This window comes from Pholis gunnellus (assembly GCF_910591455.1).
Source record: "Pholis gunnellus genome assembly, chromosome: 19".
NCBI lineage: Eukaryota > Metazoa > Chordata > Actinopteri > Perciformes > Pholidae > Pholis > Pholis gunnellus.
The window spans coordinates 15,507,893-15,521,275 of NC_136546.1; the positions used below are offsets into that span (position 1 = coordinate 15,507,893).

Consider the following 13,383-nt stretch of genomic DNA (forward strand, 5'->3'; position numbering starts at 1 on the left):
CATAAATAACCGTATATTTAGATACAGTGGCAAGAAGAAGTGATATATAGAGGGAGGAAGGGACTGACAGCAGGGAGAGAGACAGGTTGGATGGTACGTGGGTGAGGGCGGTGGGGGACGGCGTCCTTACATCCTCTTCATGCCTGACTTTCAACAAACAGCACTTGAATGAATATAGATACTGCATAGACAACACTTGTGCGGTACCTTGCAGGGGCAGGATGCTGGCGCTGAAGTCTTCCAGTTGGCCGAGGGCGCTGATGAGGTCCAGCTCCTCCTGGATGGTCGGAGGACAGTCTGTGATCAGCTGGAGACACGACCTGGCGAAGAAACAGGGACACATGACTACCAATCAGCTGTATGAATCTGTGCCAACCAGATGACCTCGCAGGATCCTGAAATTCAGACTCGTATGCAGGACAGTGTGGTAAGTTTAAAGCAGAAGTTCGACGATTGATACCACTCAAAGGCTGAAAGCTCAGTCCGAAGGTAACAAATCTGCCTCCCAGCTCCTAATTAACGCATTATATCCCCTTTGTTTACTAGTGTTATCTGACCTTGATTACTGCTCAGCAGTCTGGTCGGGTGCAGCCAAAAAAATCTGTCTACGCTCCAAATATCTCCGAATGAAGCTGCAAGGCTGACACTGCTCGGTCCGTTCAGTGTGAGGCAGAGCGAATGCATCGTCGTCTCTCATGGCTCACAGTAGAGCAATCTAATGAGTTTCTTTAGGAACTTCAGTTATAGCGAACAACCAAGTTGTTGGTACTCAAAAATAAATTATGTGAGAGATTAACAGAGTCACACTAACAGGCAGGCTAGCAGGTTATCTAGTGAAACAAAAAAACCCCAGAGCAGATGCAGTAGAGACCTTTGATGTAAAGAGGAGTTACCCATGATGATCACTGGAGCACCCAGTAAGGCAAGACTCCTAAAAACACATTAACAGTAGAACTATGTACCCCAGTATCCGCTACCTTAGTGGCAGCTACTGGAGATCCAACTAAAGAATGTATTTTGTATGTCATTATACCAAACCCCAACAAACTCCTGTAAAACTAAAAATACATAGAAACTAAAAGTAAACATTTCTGAAAAACCAAAACACTGAAAACTGAAACTAAATGAAAGAAAATAAATAAATAACTTTTACACTTTCAAAGTTGTAGCAAAAAAAAAAAGCTTATTAAATCTGAAGTTTGTGAAGTTTCAACATCGTAATCAGAAACATGGTGAGACTGCTCCAATGGATTTATTTACAAAGTCTAGACTCATTTGACGGATCTACAAACAGAGTTTTACTCTTCTAAACCAATCCACACTCATTACCTTTAATAGGATTACGTAGCACATCACTTAGCATATGTACCAGTACACTGAGTGTGTGTGTGTGTGTGTGTGTGTGGTGCCGGCTTGAGATGCGAGAACATGTTCTCATTTTTTGGTTTTTCATCAAGCAATTATACAGCAAAAGCAAAATACTGCAAAGCTTGAGAGAGAAAATCAAAAAAAAACTGGAATGATTAATTTACAAAAAAATAAATCCCACATAACACAAGAGCTTAGAAAGGAGCTCTGACGTCAGTGTCAGTTAAGTACAGAGGAGGAAGCTTGTCCTTGGAGTGTGTATTCGACAAAGGAACACCAGTTTCCTTTAACGCTCGCAGTGTTTGAACAAAGACACCGAACACAGACGAAGAGGCATCTCAGGATCCCTATCAGCGTAATCAAAGCAATCCCGAACACACATCTTCAAAACAGGTTGAATCGATATTGTTCACAGATTAGAGTACGCACACACACACACACACACACATGCACACACTCGGCAAAACACTCAGCAGCTTCCCACTCTTTGAGCATGGCTGGTGTTCTTGCCAGGAACAAGAGGTTTGTCCTGGCAAACGAGAGCAGGAAAAAAAGCATGGCTGTGTATGGGCGAATGAGAGACAGAAAGAGGCCATGTTGATTATGTACTCATGCTGTGAAGTGTCTGCAGGCCTGTGTGTGTGGTTGTTTGTGTGCGGAGACCGCCTTAGAAGAGACGATGGTGGGGGAAAAAAATTAAAAATTCTATTTTGGTTTCAAGAGTGATGATTGTGCTTTGCGGCATGTATTCTGAAATTTGCAGATAACTACTTCCTGTTCGACAGACACACGCGAGAACACCGGTTAACATTTGTGTAGCAGTTATCAATGGAACACCACAGCCGAGACCACCAAACTGTGTGGACCAGCACATCGAGCAGCAGCGGACTGACGCTCCAGCTCTCACGTTTTTCTCTAATATAAGAGAGACAACCTGCAACCAAATTAATCACTGGACATCTTTCCATTTTTTCTTGAATACCCAAGACATTTTGACTTTCACATACATCTAGAATACAAGTGAAAGTCATTGACTCTGGGGCTGAAGTTTAAACAACAAAGATTTAGAGGCTAAAAGCTAAGTTGAAACAAATATGAATGATGAAAATAAAACATGTTTGCTTGCGCGTTGCATTGACCTTATCCAGTTCTGATAACGACGTGTTGCATGGAGGTCAACCTTCCTGGGATCAACTGAAAAAGTACCAGAATAAAACTACTATTTGAGGTTATTGGAAAGAGCAATAATATATTTCAGGAATCAAATTGAGAGAACGCGAGGGTCAGCGAAAGCAGCTGTACACAAAAACAGTAACATATTGCTGTTTTTGCAGCAACATATTATACATTCAGCAGACACAGAACAACATTAGCATTCATTTAGAGTTGGATGAAAGTCAAATATTGACTCTCCTTTTAGCTCCGTTTTTGGTCTCCACCAACTCTTGAGGACGATATCCGGCTCTTTAGCCACTAAACGTTTCGCTGTGTTCACCCACTAGTTGCTAACTTTGTCTGCCAAATCCTTTGATCCCTTATTCTTGTAGAAATATTGATTCGTGCAGCCTGAAACGATATATGAAACCTTATTTTCCCAGATTTTTAAGGACTTGTTGATACTGTGTTTGTACTTCTTTCTTTGCCCGAGTGCATGTGAGCATCTCTGCGTGAGTGTGCCTCTCTTCTGTCTGTCCTGAGTGATACTACAGGATCACCTTTGTAGTTGGAGGAGTTTCCCATCTTATTTTAAGAGGGATCTTTTTTTTGTCCTTGAGTAAACTCTCGCCTGGTGCAACTGACCGCATCCTTTCAGGACACTGGCAGGTGTGGTTTGTGTACCTGTCCAAACATGTGTGTGTGTGTCTTTGGTATTTAGTACACAGGATAAAAATGTGTGTCTGTGGAGCAGTTATTTTAGTCTAACGGACACAGGCAGCCAGTCTGTAGAGACTATTAATTTTAGAGCGACATGCACAAGTTCAGACGCTACGTTCTGTCTCATGTCTCAAATTCACAAGCAGCAAAACACACACAGATTCACGCGCACACCCAGTGGGACTGCTACAATGGATGATGATGTCCAAATGTGTGGAGGGGGGCCTCTGCCTGAGTTACTATAAATGAATGACGACCCAATTACTGTCCCACTTCCCCACTAGGAGCAGACGGTAAGGTTTGGCACCCAGCGAGCCCCCCCTCTGAGATCTGAAACCAGCAACTGACATAAATGCACTACCACTCAAAAACGGTATTTATAAACTTTACGCAACATCCAATAAGAAATGAAATAAAAGCAGCCGCTATTGTTTTTTCCCAGTCCGCCGTGCAAGCACAAAAAAAAGAACAGGAAAAAAATGATGTTTCTCCGACATCAACAACAAGCGAGGTCAACATCTCAGATAGCATAGAAACACAAAGTTGGTTCGAAATTAAATTAACTTCCCCTTCTTAAGACATTACAAACTAAATGTGTGTGAAGTTAAGCTCTAAATCTAAATCAAACCGGTCCTCATAAGTAGAAAAACTCGTCATGTTCCCCCTCACCTGGCCAGGCCCATGCAGGGGTCTGTCAGCGTTGTGGATGAGTTGAAGTACTCTCTAGCAGCAGCCAACACTAATTCCAGGCTGTTGTCGTAGGCCACCTTCAGAGCGTAACCTTTACCCCGGAAAGACAAACTGACAGGAACATCCTGGCTGACCTGGAAACATGAATAGAACATTTAGAGATCAATGAAAGCAGCATTAGAATTCATTACGGGTGGTTTAATATATTTAAATATATATATAAAGACACAGAATGTGCAGTGTGAAAGTGAAGTGGAGTTGCGAGTCATGTTTAATATACCTTGGAGCAGTGCATGAGCTGCCCTGCCAGGCGTACGTTCTCCACACGGCTGGAACACAGCAGGGACTCAACAAAGACCTGCAGCAGTCAGGGAGGAGAGGGGGTATTATGCAGGGAGAGATGACGTTTAATGGAGCACAGTAGAAGTCTCAATTCAGTGGTTCTGGCGGAAACACACCGCTCAACGTGTCAATTATGGACCAAAGTGTCATTCCAGGAGCGAAATGTGCACTTTGTCACCGTAAAATACAGCTTTCGCTCTTTTTACAAAGCAATTCAGTTTGTACCTGGTGACATGTCTCCGGTTTTAGACAGGTGTAGACGTTCTGCTGCATGTCAAGCAGGTCCTGCATTAGACCTCTCCACACCGTCTCACTCACTGGAGGAATTCTGGACACATGCATGTAAATGTTAGGTATGGTCAAGGCACCTTGACAGACATTTGTGATTTTAAAGTGTCTTGTGTTGAGTCTTTCCAAGTCCATACTTGCGACCAGTGTGGCGGCACAGTTTGACCATCAGCTGGTGCGCTTCCTCTTCACTGTTCTGGCTGTTCCTCACATATGAAATGGGCTTCTGCAGACCGTGTTTCTCCAGAACCTCCACCACACTAAGACGTATAAGCACAGAGACGCGCATTTATAGTCGCTGATGTCACAAGAGCAGGCAACCACTAACATCATCTTCGAAACTAGGGAAAACGTGCAATAAAATCAGACAAAAACGAGTCACATTAATCGACACGTTCTCTCAGTGGAAGCAGAAGACGGGATGATTGGCAGCGGCAGGTATCACGGTAGGAAATGCCAGAAGAAACCGGGGTAAAAAAATATTTGATGACAAATTGAAGGGAGAGTACAGATGAGAAAGATAGAAGATGTGTACGCTCTAAGCTGTTCATTATTTTGGCAGCAGACAGTCATGTGCAAGCCCCGGTGCAGATTAGAAGACTGAAGAGCAACATGATGAACTGCAAGCAAACAAGACAGCACCTCTTTGTAAGCGGGTGTTTGTCTAGGGGCATTTGAATGCTGGCAGTAACATATGACCAAGGGAGAGAGTGTGTGCATGTGTGTGTGTTGGTGTGGGATTAGCATGGCACCCCCCAGTCTCAACAGGGTCGGGCTGCTACAGATGTTCGCTCTCTGCTGCAACTCATTACCATAGTAAACAGGTGACTGTGTGGGTACGTGAGCAAAAGATAGAGCGAGACAACAAGCCTTGATATTAACATGCGTGTGTGTGTGTGTGTGTGTGTGTGTGTGTGTGTTCGCTCGAGTGTGAACGTGTGTGGGGGAGTGTCTGCATGTTCCCTGTGCACATATTAATGTGCCAGCAAGTGGTAGTGGCAGCAGCCGAAAACAGCTTTTATTCTGGAGGCGCTCAATGAGCAGACACTTCGCATTTACTGCCTGATTCATCTGGGTAAGAGTGTGTGTGTGTGTGTGTGTGTGTGTGTGTGTGTGTGTGTGTGTGTGTGTGTGTGTGTGTGTGTGTGTGTGTGTGTGTGTGTGTGTGTGTGTGTGTGTGTGTGTGTGTGTGTGTGTGTGTGTGTGTGTGTGTGTGTGTGTGTGTGTGTGTGTGTGTGTGTGTGTGTGTGTGTGTGTGTGTGTGTGTGTGTCAATGCTTCAGCACAAAAAATATACATGAACACACTTTCCAGAATCCCCCAGGTGCGTTTTTCTATGGTTGTGTGTGCCTGCGTGTAAATATGTGTGGATATTTGTCTGCAAAGGCCAACACGGGCTTTCCTGTTGCTGCTTCCTCCTCCTCATCCTCATCATCTATATTCGCATTCCCTTCAGGCTCCCACCCTCCTCCTGCCTTCATCCTTATCCTCCTTCCTTCCTCCTCATAACTTCTCTATGTTTGGAAGTTCATCCTGAAGGGGAGGGGTGGAGGAGAGAGAGAGAGAGAGAGAATAAGAGAGAGAGGGATCGACGTGTAGGTGATTTTAACCTGTAACAGAGAAAATGCCTGAGGCTGTTTGAATACCATGAGACAGACAGAGGTGCTTTGATATCGAGTGTGTGCGTGTGTGTGTGTGTTGACTGCACATCCATGTCTCCTCTCCTTGTTGGCGTTTTCCCATCAAGCCCATAATAGGGGAGGAAAGTAATAAGCATTGCTACAAAGTGAACATTTCCCAAGCAATGCAGCACTAATCAACAAAGTGATGGGCTCCTCCGCAACACTTTGAATGCTTCGCAAACAGATACAGATACAGCAGTGATGTACGGACCAAGAGCCGGAGCGAACTCTTGTTTTGTTCAACCATGAGTCCAGAACCCAAAGATGTTCAATTAAAACTGTTAAGAGAACCGGAAAAGGCAAGAAAATGCCCAATATTCCGGCTCCTGAAACTAGCTAATGATTGTAAATAAAGCTCTGATCCGCACGGCCCGGCTGAACTGGGTGGACGGGAGAAGACGAATGAGGAAGAGGGGACGACGGCTGAAAGACGGAGCCAGTGTGTTGACGTATACCTGAGATGCTTCTCAAGTCTGTCCACCTGATCGTGGAGGGACGCGGTGACGCCCGTGTCTGGTCTGTGGGATGATAAAGCACACATGCACAAAGAAAAGCACCAGTTATTTTGTGTTCAAGTCATCAAAAAAAAAAAAGAGAGAAAGTAAAAAGTAGAACATTTCTTTTGCAAAATAAAGTGTGTGCACAGTTTATAAGTGTATGCCTGTGTGGGTATTTAAACTAGTACAGTGTACTGTATGTGTGGGTGGGTGTGTGTGTGGCCTGCCACTGTGAGGTTGTACCGATTCCCCACTAAAAATAAAACCCCATGATGCTTTGCCTTGAGGCAGAGGATTCTGGGTCAGGCTGGCCTGTCCCCCACTAGAGTACTGACCCTGATGAAACAACCTTCTGTGTGTGTGTGTGTAAGTGTGTGTGTGTGTGTGTGTCAGTGAGCGAGTGGGTGCGTAATTTTTTTTGTGAGCACACCATCTCTCTGTATTCACACGGGCACACATCTTGACCTCTCAACGCATTTCTCTTCTGCTGCTCCACCTCCCGCTCTTCCCCTGTTTTAATATCCCTTTCTCCCTCATTCTATTTCTCTCCCTCCCTCACCACCTAATCCCCCTGCCCATTTCCGCATTTCCCACTCTCTCAGGGTGAATGCACATCACATTCTTCTGAGCAGACCTAATTAAACTGTCTCACAAAAAAATAAAGTCAGAAAATTGGGTTGAAACTACTAAGTCATGGTTTCTCTCCGAGCAAATCTGTAATATTCTACGCTGGGGCGGCAATTTTGGAGATTAGTAAGTCAGAGAAATCCCTCCTGGGAGAAATGTGAAGTTGAAGGCATTGCATATACAGTAGAGGCTGGCAGTATTGCTAATCCAAACACTGCAGAAAGGAAGCCTGCCTAGCAAAGTGAAATGCTTCGTATGAAACGTGTCGCTTTAGAGAGAAACATGTAGGATATTATATACACTCAAATAATTGTACAGTAAAACCATATTTTGAGCAGTTAATACGCTCACTTGCTAATCTGCATTTTTTTTATTTAAGAGAATACGTCCTAATAGCGCCGAACACTTTGATCTTGGTGCCTTTTTGGTGGAGTGACCGGCTGAACTACACAGGATGCATCCGAAACTGTGATGAACGTGTTCAGTGAAACAGATTGCACCTCCTTTCAGATTGTATCGCACGTCCACCTCTGCTCCCATGTCTGCCTCCTCTTCCAAATGTGTCACCTAGAAGCTCTTTATCCGTCCGAACTCTAAAAAAGCGCATGAAGCAGACCAGAATGGGTCTCATATGGTCTATTTCTTTGGTAAAAAGTTGTTCTGATGAAATCAGTGGATTATTTAGACTGGGACATTGTTTCTGGAAGGACATGATGCTGCAATTTCCATATAAATAATATATATATATTTATAAAAAGATTTTGTAATGTACTGTATTCATTGAGTTTGAAAAAAAAATCTAAATACATATGTATAAAAACTGGAAAGTATGTTTAGTGTTCAAATAATTAGCACCAAGACACCAAAGCTCCTTTGGTCTTAAACTTGTTTACTACAACAACACAGCTTGGTTGAGAGTGGCCCCTGCTCCCAAGCCGAACCGTAATATCTTGTTGCATTGCAGTTATCCCCTGCTGCGAGTGTGCAGTGGAAAAGCATAAAAGCACAGCACAGACCAGCAGCACAGCACAAAGTGAGCCCCGTTGAAAAGGGCTAAGAAGACGCTAGTGGTGAAAAGTATGGTTGCTGTATCGCTGTAAAGACAAGAACGAAGCACTCCTAAGTAGTGATTCAATTTTCCAATTGAGGTGCACACAGGAGGGCTAATCTATCCAGGAATGAGACATTTTAATTCATTAAAAGTACTTAGACACTCTACAGGACCATTTCCTCAACAATTCTCTCTTTTGGGCTTTCTACCTTTCAGTCTTTCGCTGCTGTATCGCTCATTTTCCTTCAAATGCACCGCATACTCACACAGCCTCGTGGGAGACTTAAAGGACGGGCCCTCTTGCCATATCAAATAAATGTGCTCCAGAAGAGTACGGGGGAAGGGGGGGGTGGAGAAAATTCTAGTACGAGGTAGGAAATACTGTATAGACTGTAGCTAGGCTAACTGATCGCTATTTGGAGTCAGAGTTAAGCATGAAAGAGGTGGAAAAGAAAAGGTGCAAAGGGAGGGAGGCAGAAACACAGGTGGTAGTTAGCTTTATTGATGGGTCCTAGGAGAAAGGCGGGAAGGTGGAAGGAAAGGAAAGAGGTGGGAGGGGTTGAACCGATGTATCGTTGTGTGTGAGGCAATCGGGGACTGCTTCACCTTCGTTACACAGCATGGTTTACAATAGATACATCAGTTTTGAGTGTGTGTGCAGATGTGTAAACATGCATGGCTCCATGAGAGAGTGTGCGTCGGTGTGTCTGACCCGTAGCCCCTCTGCGGCAAACACTCCAGGATGTCATAACAGAGGCTGAGCTGGTCATCTCTCTCGCAGCTGTAGATGCACTCCAGGGCGACCGCCATCAGCTGGTCCGGGTCCCCGATGATCTTTTGCTGGCACTGGAGGAGCGGAGAGGAGAGGTCATTATGTGTGTATCGAGGCATGACCGACCCTGTAGCTTTTCTGAACATACACACTGGGGCACTGTATCAATTTGAGTATTTTCTTCCCTTTGACTGTTTGTGTGTGTGTGTGTGTGCGGTGCATGTTTTCTAATAGCCAGGAGACATGTCCTTGGCTGTGCCCTTATGGGGTCATAAATATAACATTTATAGCGCAGGGATACGGCACTGGCCCTGACATGGCACAAACAGCCAGAGACGCAGCGTGTGTGTGTGTGTGTCATGGTTACCCAAGTGTGACGCCCCCCTCGACACTTGTGTGTGTTTGTGTGTGTGTGCGTTGGGATACTTACATCAGGTTTGGAGTGCTGGAAGATGACGAGGGGCAGGGTGAGGTCTCGCTGGGCCAGGCTGACCAGGTACTCTCCGAGCAGAGACTGAGCAGCGCCCTCTTTCTGCCCCTCACATCGGTGCAGGAACGGCACCATCCACTGGAAGGCGTCTTTCACGTAGCGCTCGTTGCTGGACTGTTGACGGAAAGACATTATATAGACGTAATAGAGCCTCTTTATCATCAACATTCAAGCCAACAGTGTTAGTTGCGCTTGTACTAGTGAGCTATAACTATATTACAAGTGTAAAGTTAGCCAGAAGTTCGATGCTAGTTCCTGTTATGTATTTCTTCCTTCATTGTCTAGTTCATACGTAGATTTATGTATGAACAGCGCTTAAGTACCTAAGACTGCATTTCCATCAAACGGTGCTATGCAATTAAACCTGAACTTGAACTGTAAACGCTACAGCACGTGGGCTGTGCTGTGATTTGATGCAGATGCGTGTCAGGTTCGTGCAGGACCCCGCACCCACCTGGTGACAGCTCTGACTCAGGATACACGGAGAAGAGAGAATCCACAGGAAAAACAGTCTGATGGTAAATGCTAACTTGCACACCCACGCGCAAAAACATTTTGCTTTGCCGCATCGTGTCTCTGATAAAGAAAGACATCAGGCGCAGGCAAACGCGGGACATTTAATCTAGGCAGATTTTGGTAAACACTCAAAGTCACGCACACACACACAAGCGCCCAAAGGGAGTACCAGTCAAACAGCATGTGTTAGCGCAGTCAACAACATTTGCTGGCTGCCTGCCTGTATGGAAGATCCTACTGGCAGTGGTCCTCACAGGCTAAAGCTGGCAGTTATTAGCTACAATTTAGAGGACAGCTCATATTATGTACTCCAAGGGGACTTGTAACTGTAGTACCTACTACACACCGGTTTTCATGGCTCTCTCGCTGCTGCTGGATGCAGAGTTTGTACTGTTCAATGTCAGGGACTTCAGAAGTTAAAACAACTGATTTACAGTGAGATGGTTATTAAATACATTTTCAAATTATGCGCGTTTTCTATCGATTTGTTGCCTTTTTAAGGTTCATTTAGTACACATCATGTTCTTTAAAGCTACAGTAAAGGATTGCAGCTACTTCAATATGGGACGTGAAATGGATTATTCTTATTTTATTCTCTTTTTTTGCTGACAATGAACAACCCACACACTGTGAGCTAGACGAGGCCGCATGTTGGGAAATGCACATATAACGAAGAGCAATATTTAGTAAAAACTGTGAAAATACTTTTGAAGAAATGTGTTTAAAATAATTGTGAAAATGCAAAAAGACCGTAATGATGACAGTGACACCTCTCCATGACCATCCTGTTTCGGTCGTGTAGAGATGGACAGTTTATATTTTATACTTTATCTCTTATGCCCACATCAATATGTCTAACCTGGTGAAAACTATTGAATCAGACTTCAAATCATTACTTTTATGACACAACGTCAAAAAAATCATCCTTCTAATGAAAATGTGAAATGTAAATCAGGCCACTTACATTTTTCATGAGCAGGTGGAGCTTGTCGATGTCTCTCAGCTGCTGCAAATCTTTAAGTGTCAAACTCAATTCACATGACGACTCGTACACGAGTGTTTCCATGGTGACCAGGTCATCGCACAGGAGCTCCAGCCCGGGGATCTCACGCTCCTTCGCCAGACGCACCAGCGACAGGGCGCAGTCCACCTGGTCGAGACAAAGAAATGCAAAAAAATAAGGGAGAAGTGGGGGGGGAAGCAAAAAGCAACTTGACCAAAAAAGCTCTGTGTAAACAGTTAGTGTGCAGCATCTACATCCTTATTTTCTCATACGGTGGCTTTATCTTATTAATTGTTATTGTTATCTATTAAGGAGATAACACCACGCTATCATGTACTTACTGTTACGCTGAGTGGTTTTATGTGACAAGCAAGAGCCAACGGCAACGCTAGCGGTTCAGCAAACTGGTATACGATAGATAAAGCAATTAACTGGATAAATTGAAATGGTGACGTGATTGTGGCGCTAGATGAAAAGTCAAGGGGATCATAAGAGTTCGCAGAGACCATGAATGTACACAGAGAAAGGCTTGGAAATCCAGTTGGCTGAAGAACATGAACGTCTGGATCAGAATGTACAGATGTAGAGATATTGCACTTGATATATGAAGACTGGTGGATTAAAGGTCCGGGAATCGTTAAAGTAATTCATCCTCAGGGCACATTGGAAATCTGGCTCGAATTTAGAAAGGACATTTCGCTAAGATAAAATAAAAAAAAGGTCAACTTTAAGAAGGTACAGTGTGTAACAGTTAGGGGACTCTATTGGCAGAAATGTAATATATGTTTTTAATAAGTATGTTTTACTGAGAGTACACGGTAGAGGTTTTCAGTATTGGATGCCGCCAAATCCTTCACACTAGACATTTAAGGTCAGATCACCAAAGTCAGCAGGATTCATCCTCTGGGGAAGATGTACGTCTGTACAAAACTTTATGGCAATTCATCCAATAGTTGGTCACCTTTTTCAGTCTGGACCAAAGTGGTGGACTGACCGCTTGCCTATCTCTAGCTCCGTAACAGCTAACTCTCAATGTGTGCAGTGTGCCACCCTGTACTCTGGTGGTCCCTTGTTGACCAAATGTTCCATTCACTATTATCTTCAGAGCGGTCCTGCAAGATGATGAAATAAAACTCCAAAACTGTATTTCTATTTTACAGGTGCTTGTATCTTGTCGCTATCCATCTTCCCGCCTCGTTACATTCCAGTTAACCCGGTCAGAGTCACGTGTGCATCGGGTGAATAAAGATACGCTTTCAAGCAAGCTGCCGTGTCATTGAAAAACTGTTGCTGAGGTCACTGAACTGGGAACAAAAGCAACAACATCCCAACCAATCGGAAACAAAATAATATTAGTCATTGCTAATATCCAATCATTAGTCTTTGGACAATAAAACGGGGAAGATTTGGGCTTCCTGCTACTGTGGTCGATAAAATTCCATCCAGAAAAGCAACCGGTCGATATCCGACCACCTATACTCTGGCCGGCCAATCGATTCGCCGGCCACCTGTGGATGCTGGCCAATCAATAGCAGATGCCGCTGGGCCCTGTAGTGATGATTGCTTTCTCTCCACCTTTTAGAGAAGGGAAGCCCTTTAGCACAGCGGTTAGAGCAGCATCTTGCTTTGTGCACGAGCACATGCACACGTGCGGTCTGCAGCCTTGTCATCTTTGGTTCATTTCAACACATTTCTTGCTGAATAAATAATTGCGCACCTTCATTTGTAAAAAGGCACAGATGCATTGAGGGAGAGAGAGAGAACCCAAATCACCTGGAGTCAGGGCCTGAGCAATTAGATACAACAAGAGAGAGAAGTCTATTGATCTAACTGTGAGTAAAGATCCTCCCTGTTCCCTCTCCCTCCCTCTGCTCTCCAGAGAGAGACTCCCAGCTAACCACAGACGGTTCAAAAATGTTAAAATATCACACTTTTTAATTACAACCTCGTCTCCAGGCCCGCCCCTCATCAGTCTCACAACACGCAACTTGCGTCCTCTGTCTCACTCTCTCTGTGCCGTCTCCCTCTCCAAACCACATCAGATTTCCCCGACTCCTCAGTTTCATTTCCCAACTCAATTTTGTCCTCCTTTGTCTCTCTCTCCTGCCCGTCCTATATCGGCCCTTTTCTTTCAAACATCATTTTCTCCTCTTCTCGCTCTTCCCACCTCTCGCAAGAACTCT

The 13,383-nt window shown here is 44.4% G+C and overlaps 1 protein-coding gene across 1 annotated transcript in view; it reads right to left on the minus strand.

Annotated features, from left to right (window-relative positions):
• Positions 1-13,383, minus strand: part of nbas (NBAS subunit of NRZ tethering complex) — a gene marked incomplete at both ends in the record, with an annotated part of 132,100 nt that overhangs the window by 82,489 nt on the left and 36,228 nt on the right. The window contains 9 exons of the mRNA XM_079180714.1: positions 208-320; positions 3,913-4,067; positions 4,214-4,291; positions 4,501-4,603; positions 4,701-4,823; positions 6,700-6,762; positions 9,132-9,265; positions 9,622-9,795; positions 11,162-11,347. Of these exons, the coding sequence (XP_079036840.1) occupies positions 208-320; positions 3,913-4,067; positions 4,214-4,291; positions 4,501-4,603; positions 4,701-4,823; positions 6,700-6,762; positions 9,132-9,265; positions 9,622-9,795; positions 11,162-11,347 (1,129 nt within the window). The remainder of the gene's footprint in view (positions 1-207; positions 321-3,912; positions 4,068-4,213; positions 4,292-4,500; positions 4,604-4,700; positions 4,824-6,699; positions 6,763-9,131; positions 9,266-9,621; positions 9,796-11,161; positions 11,348-13,383) is intronic.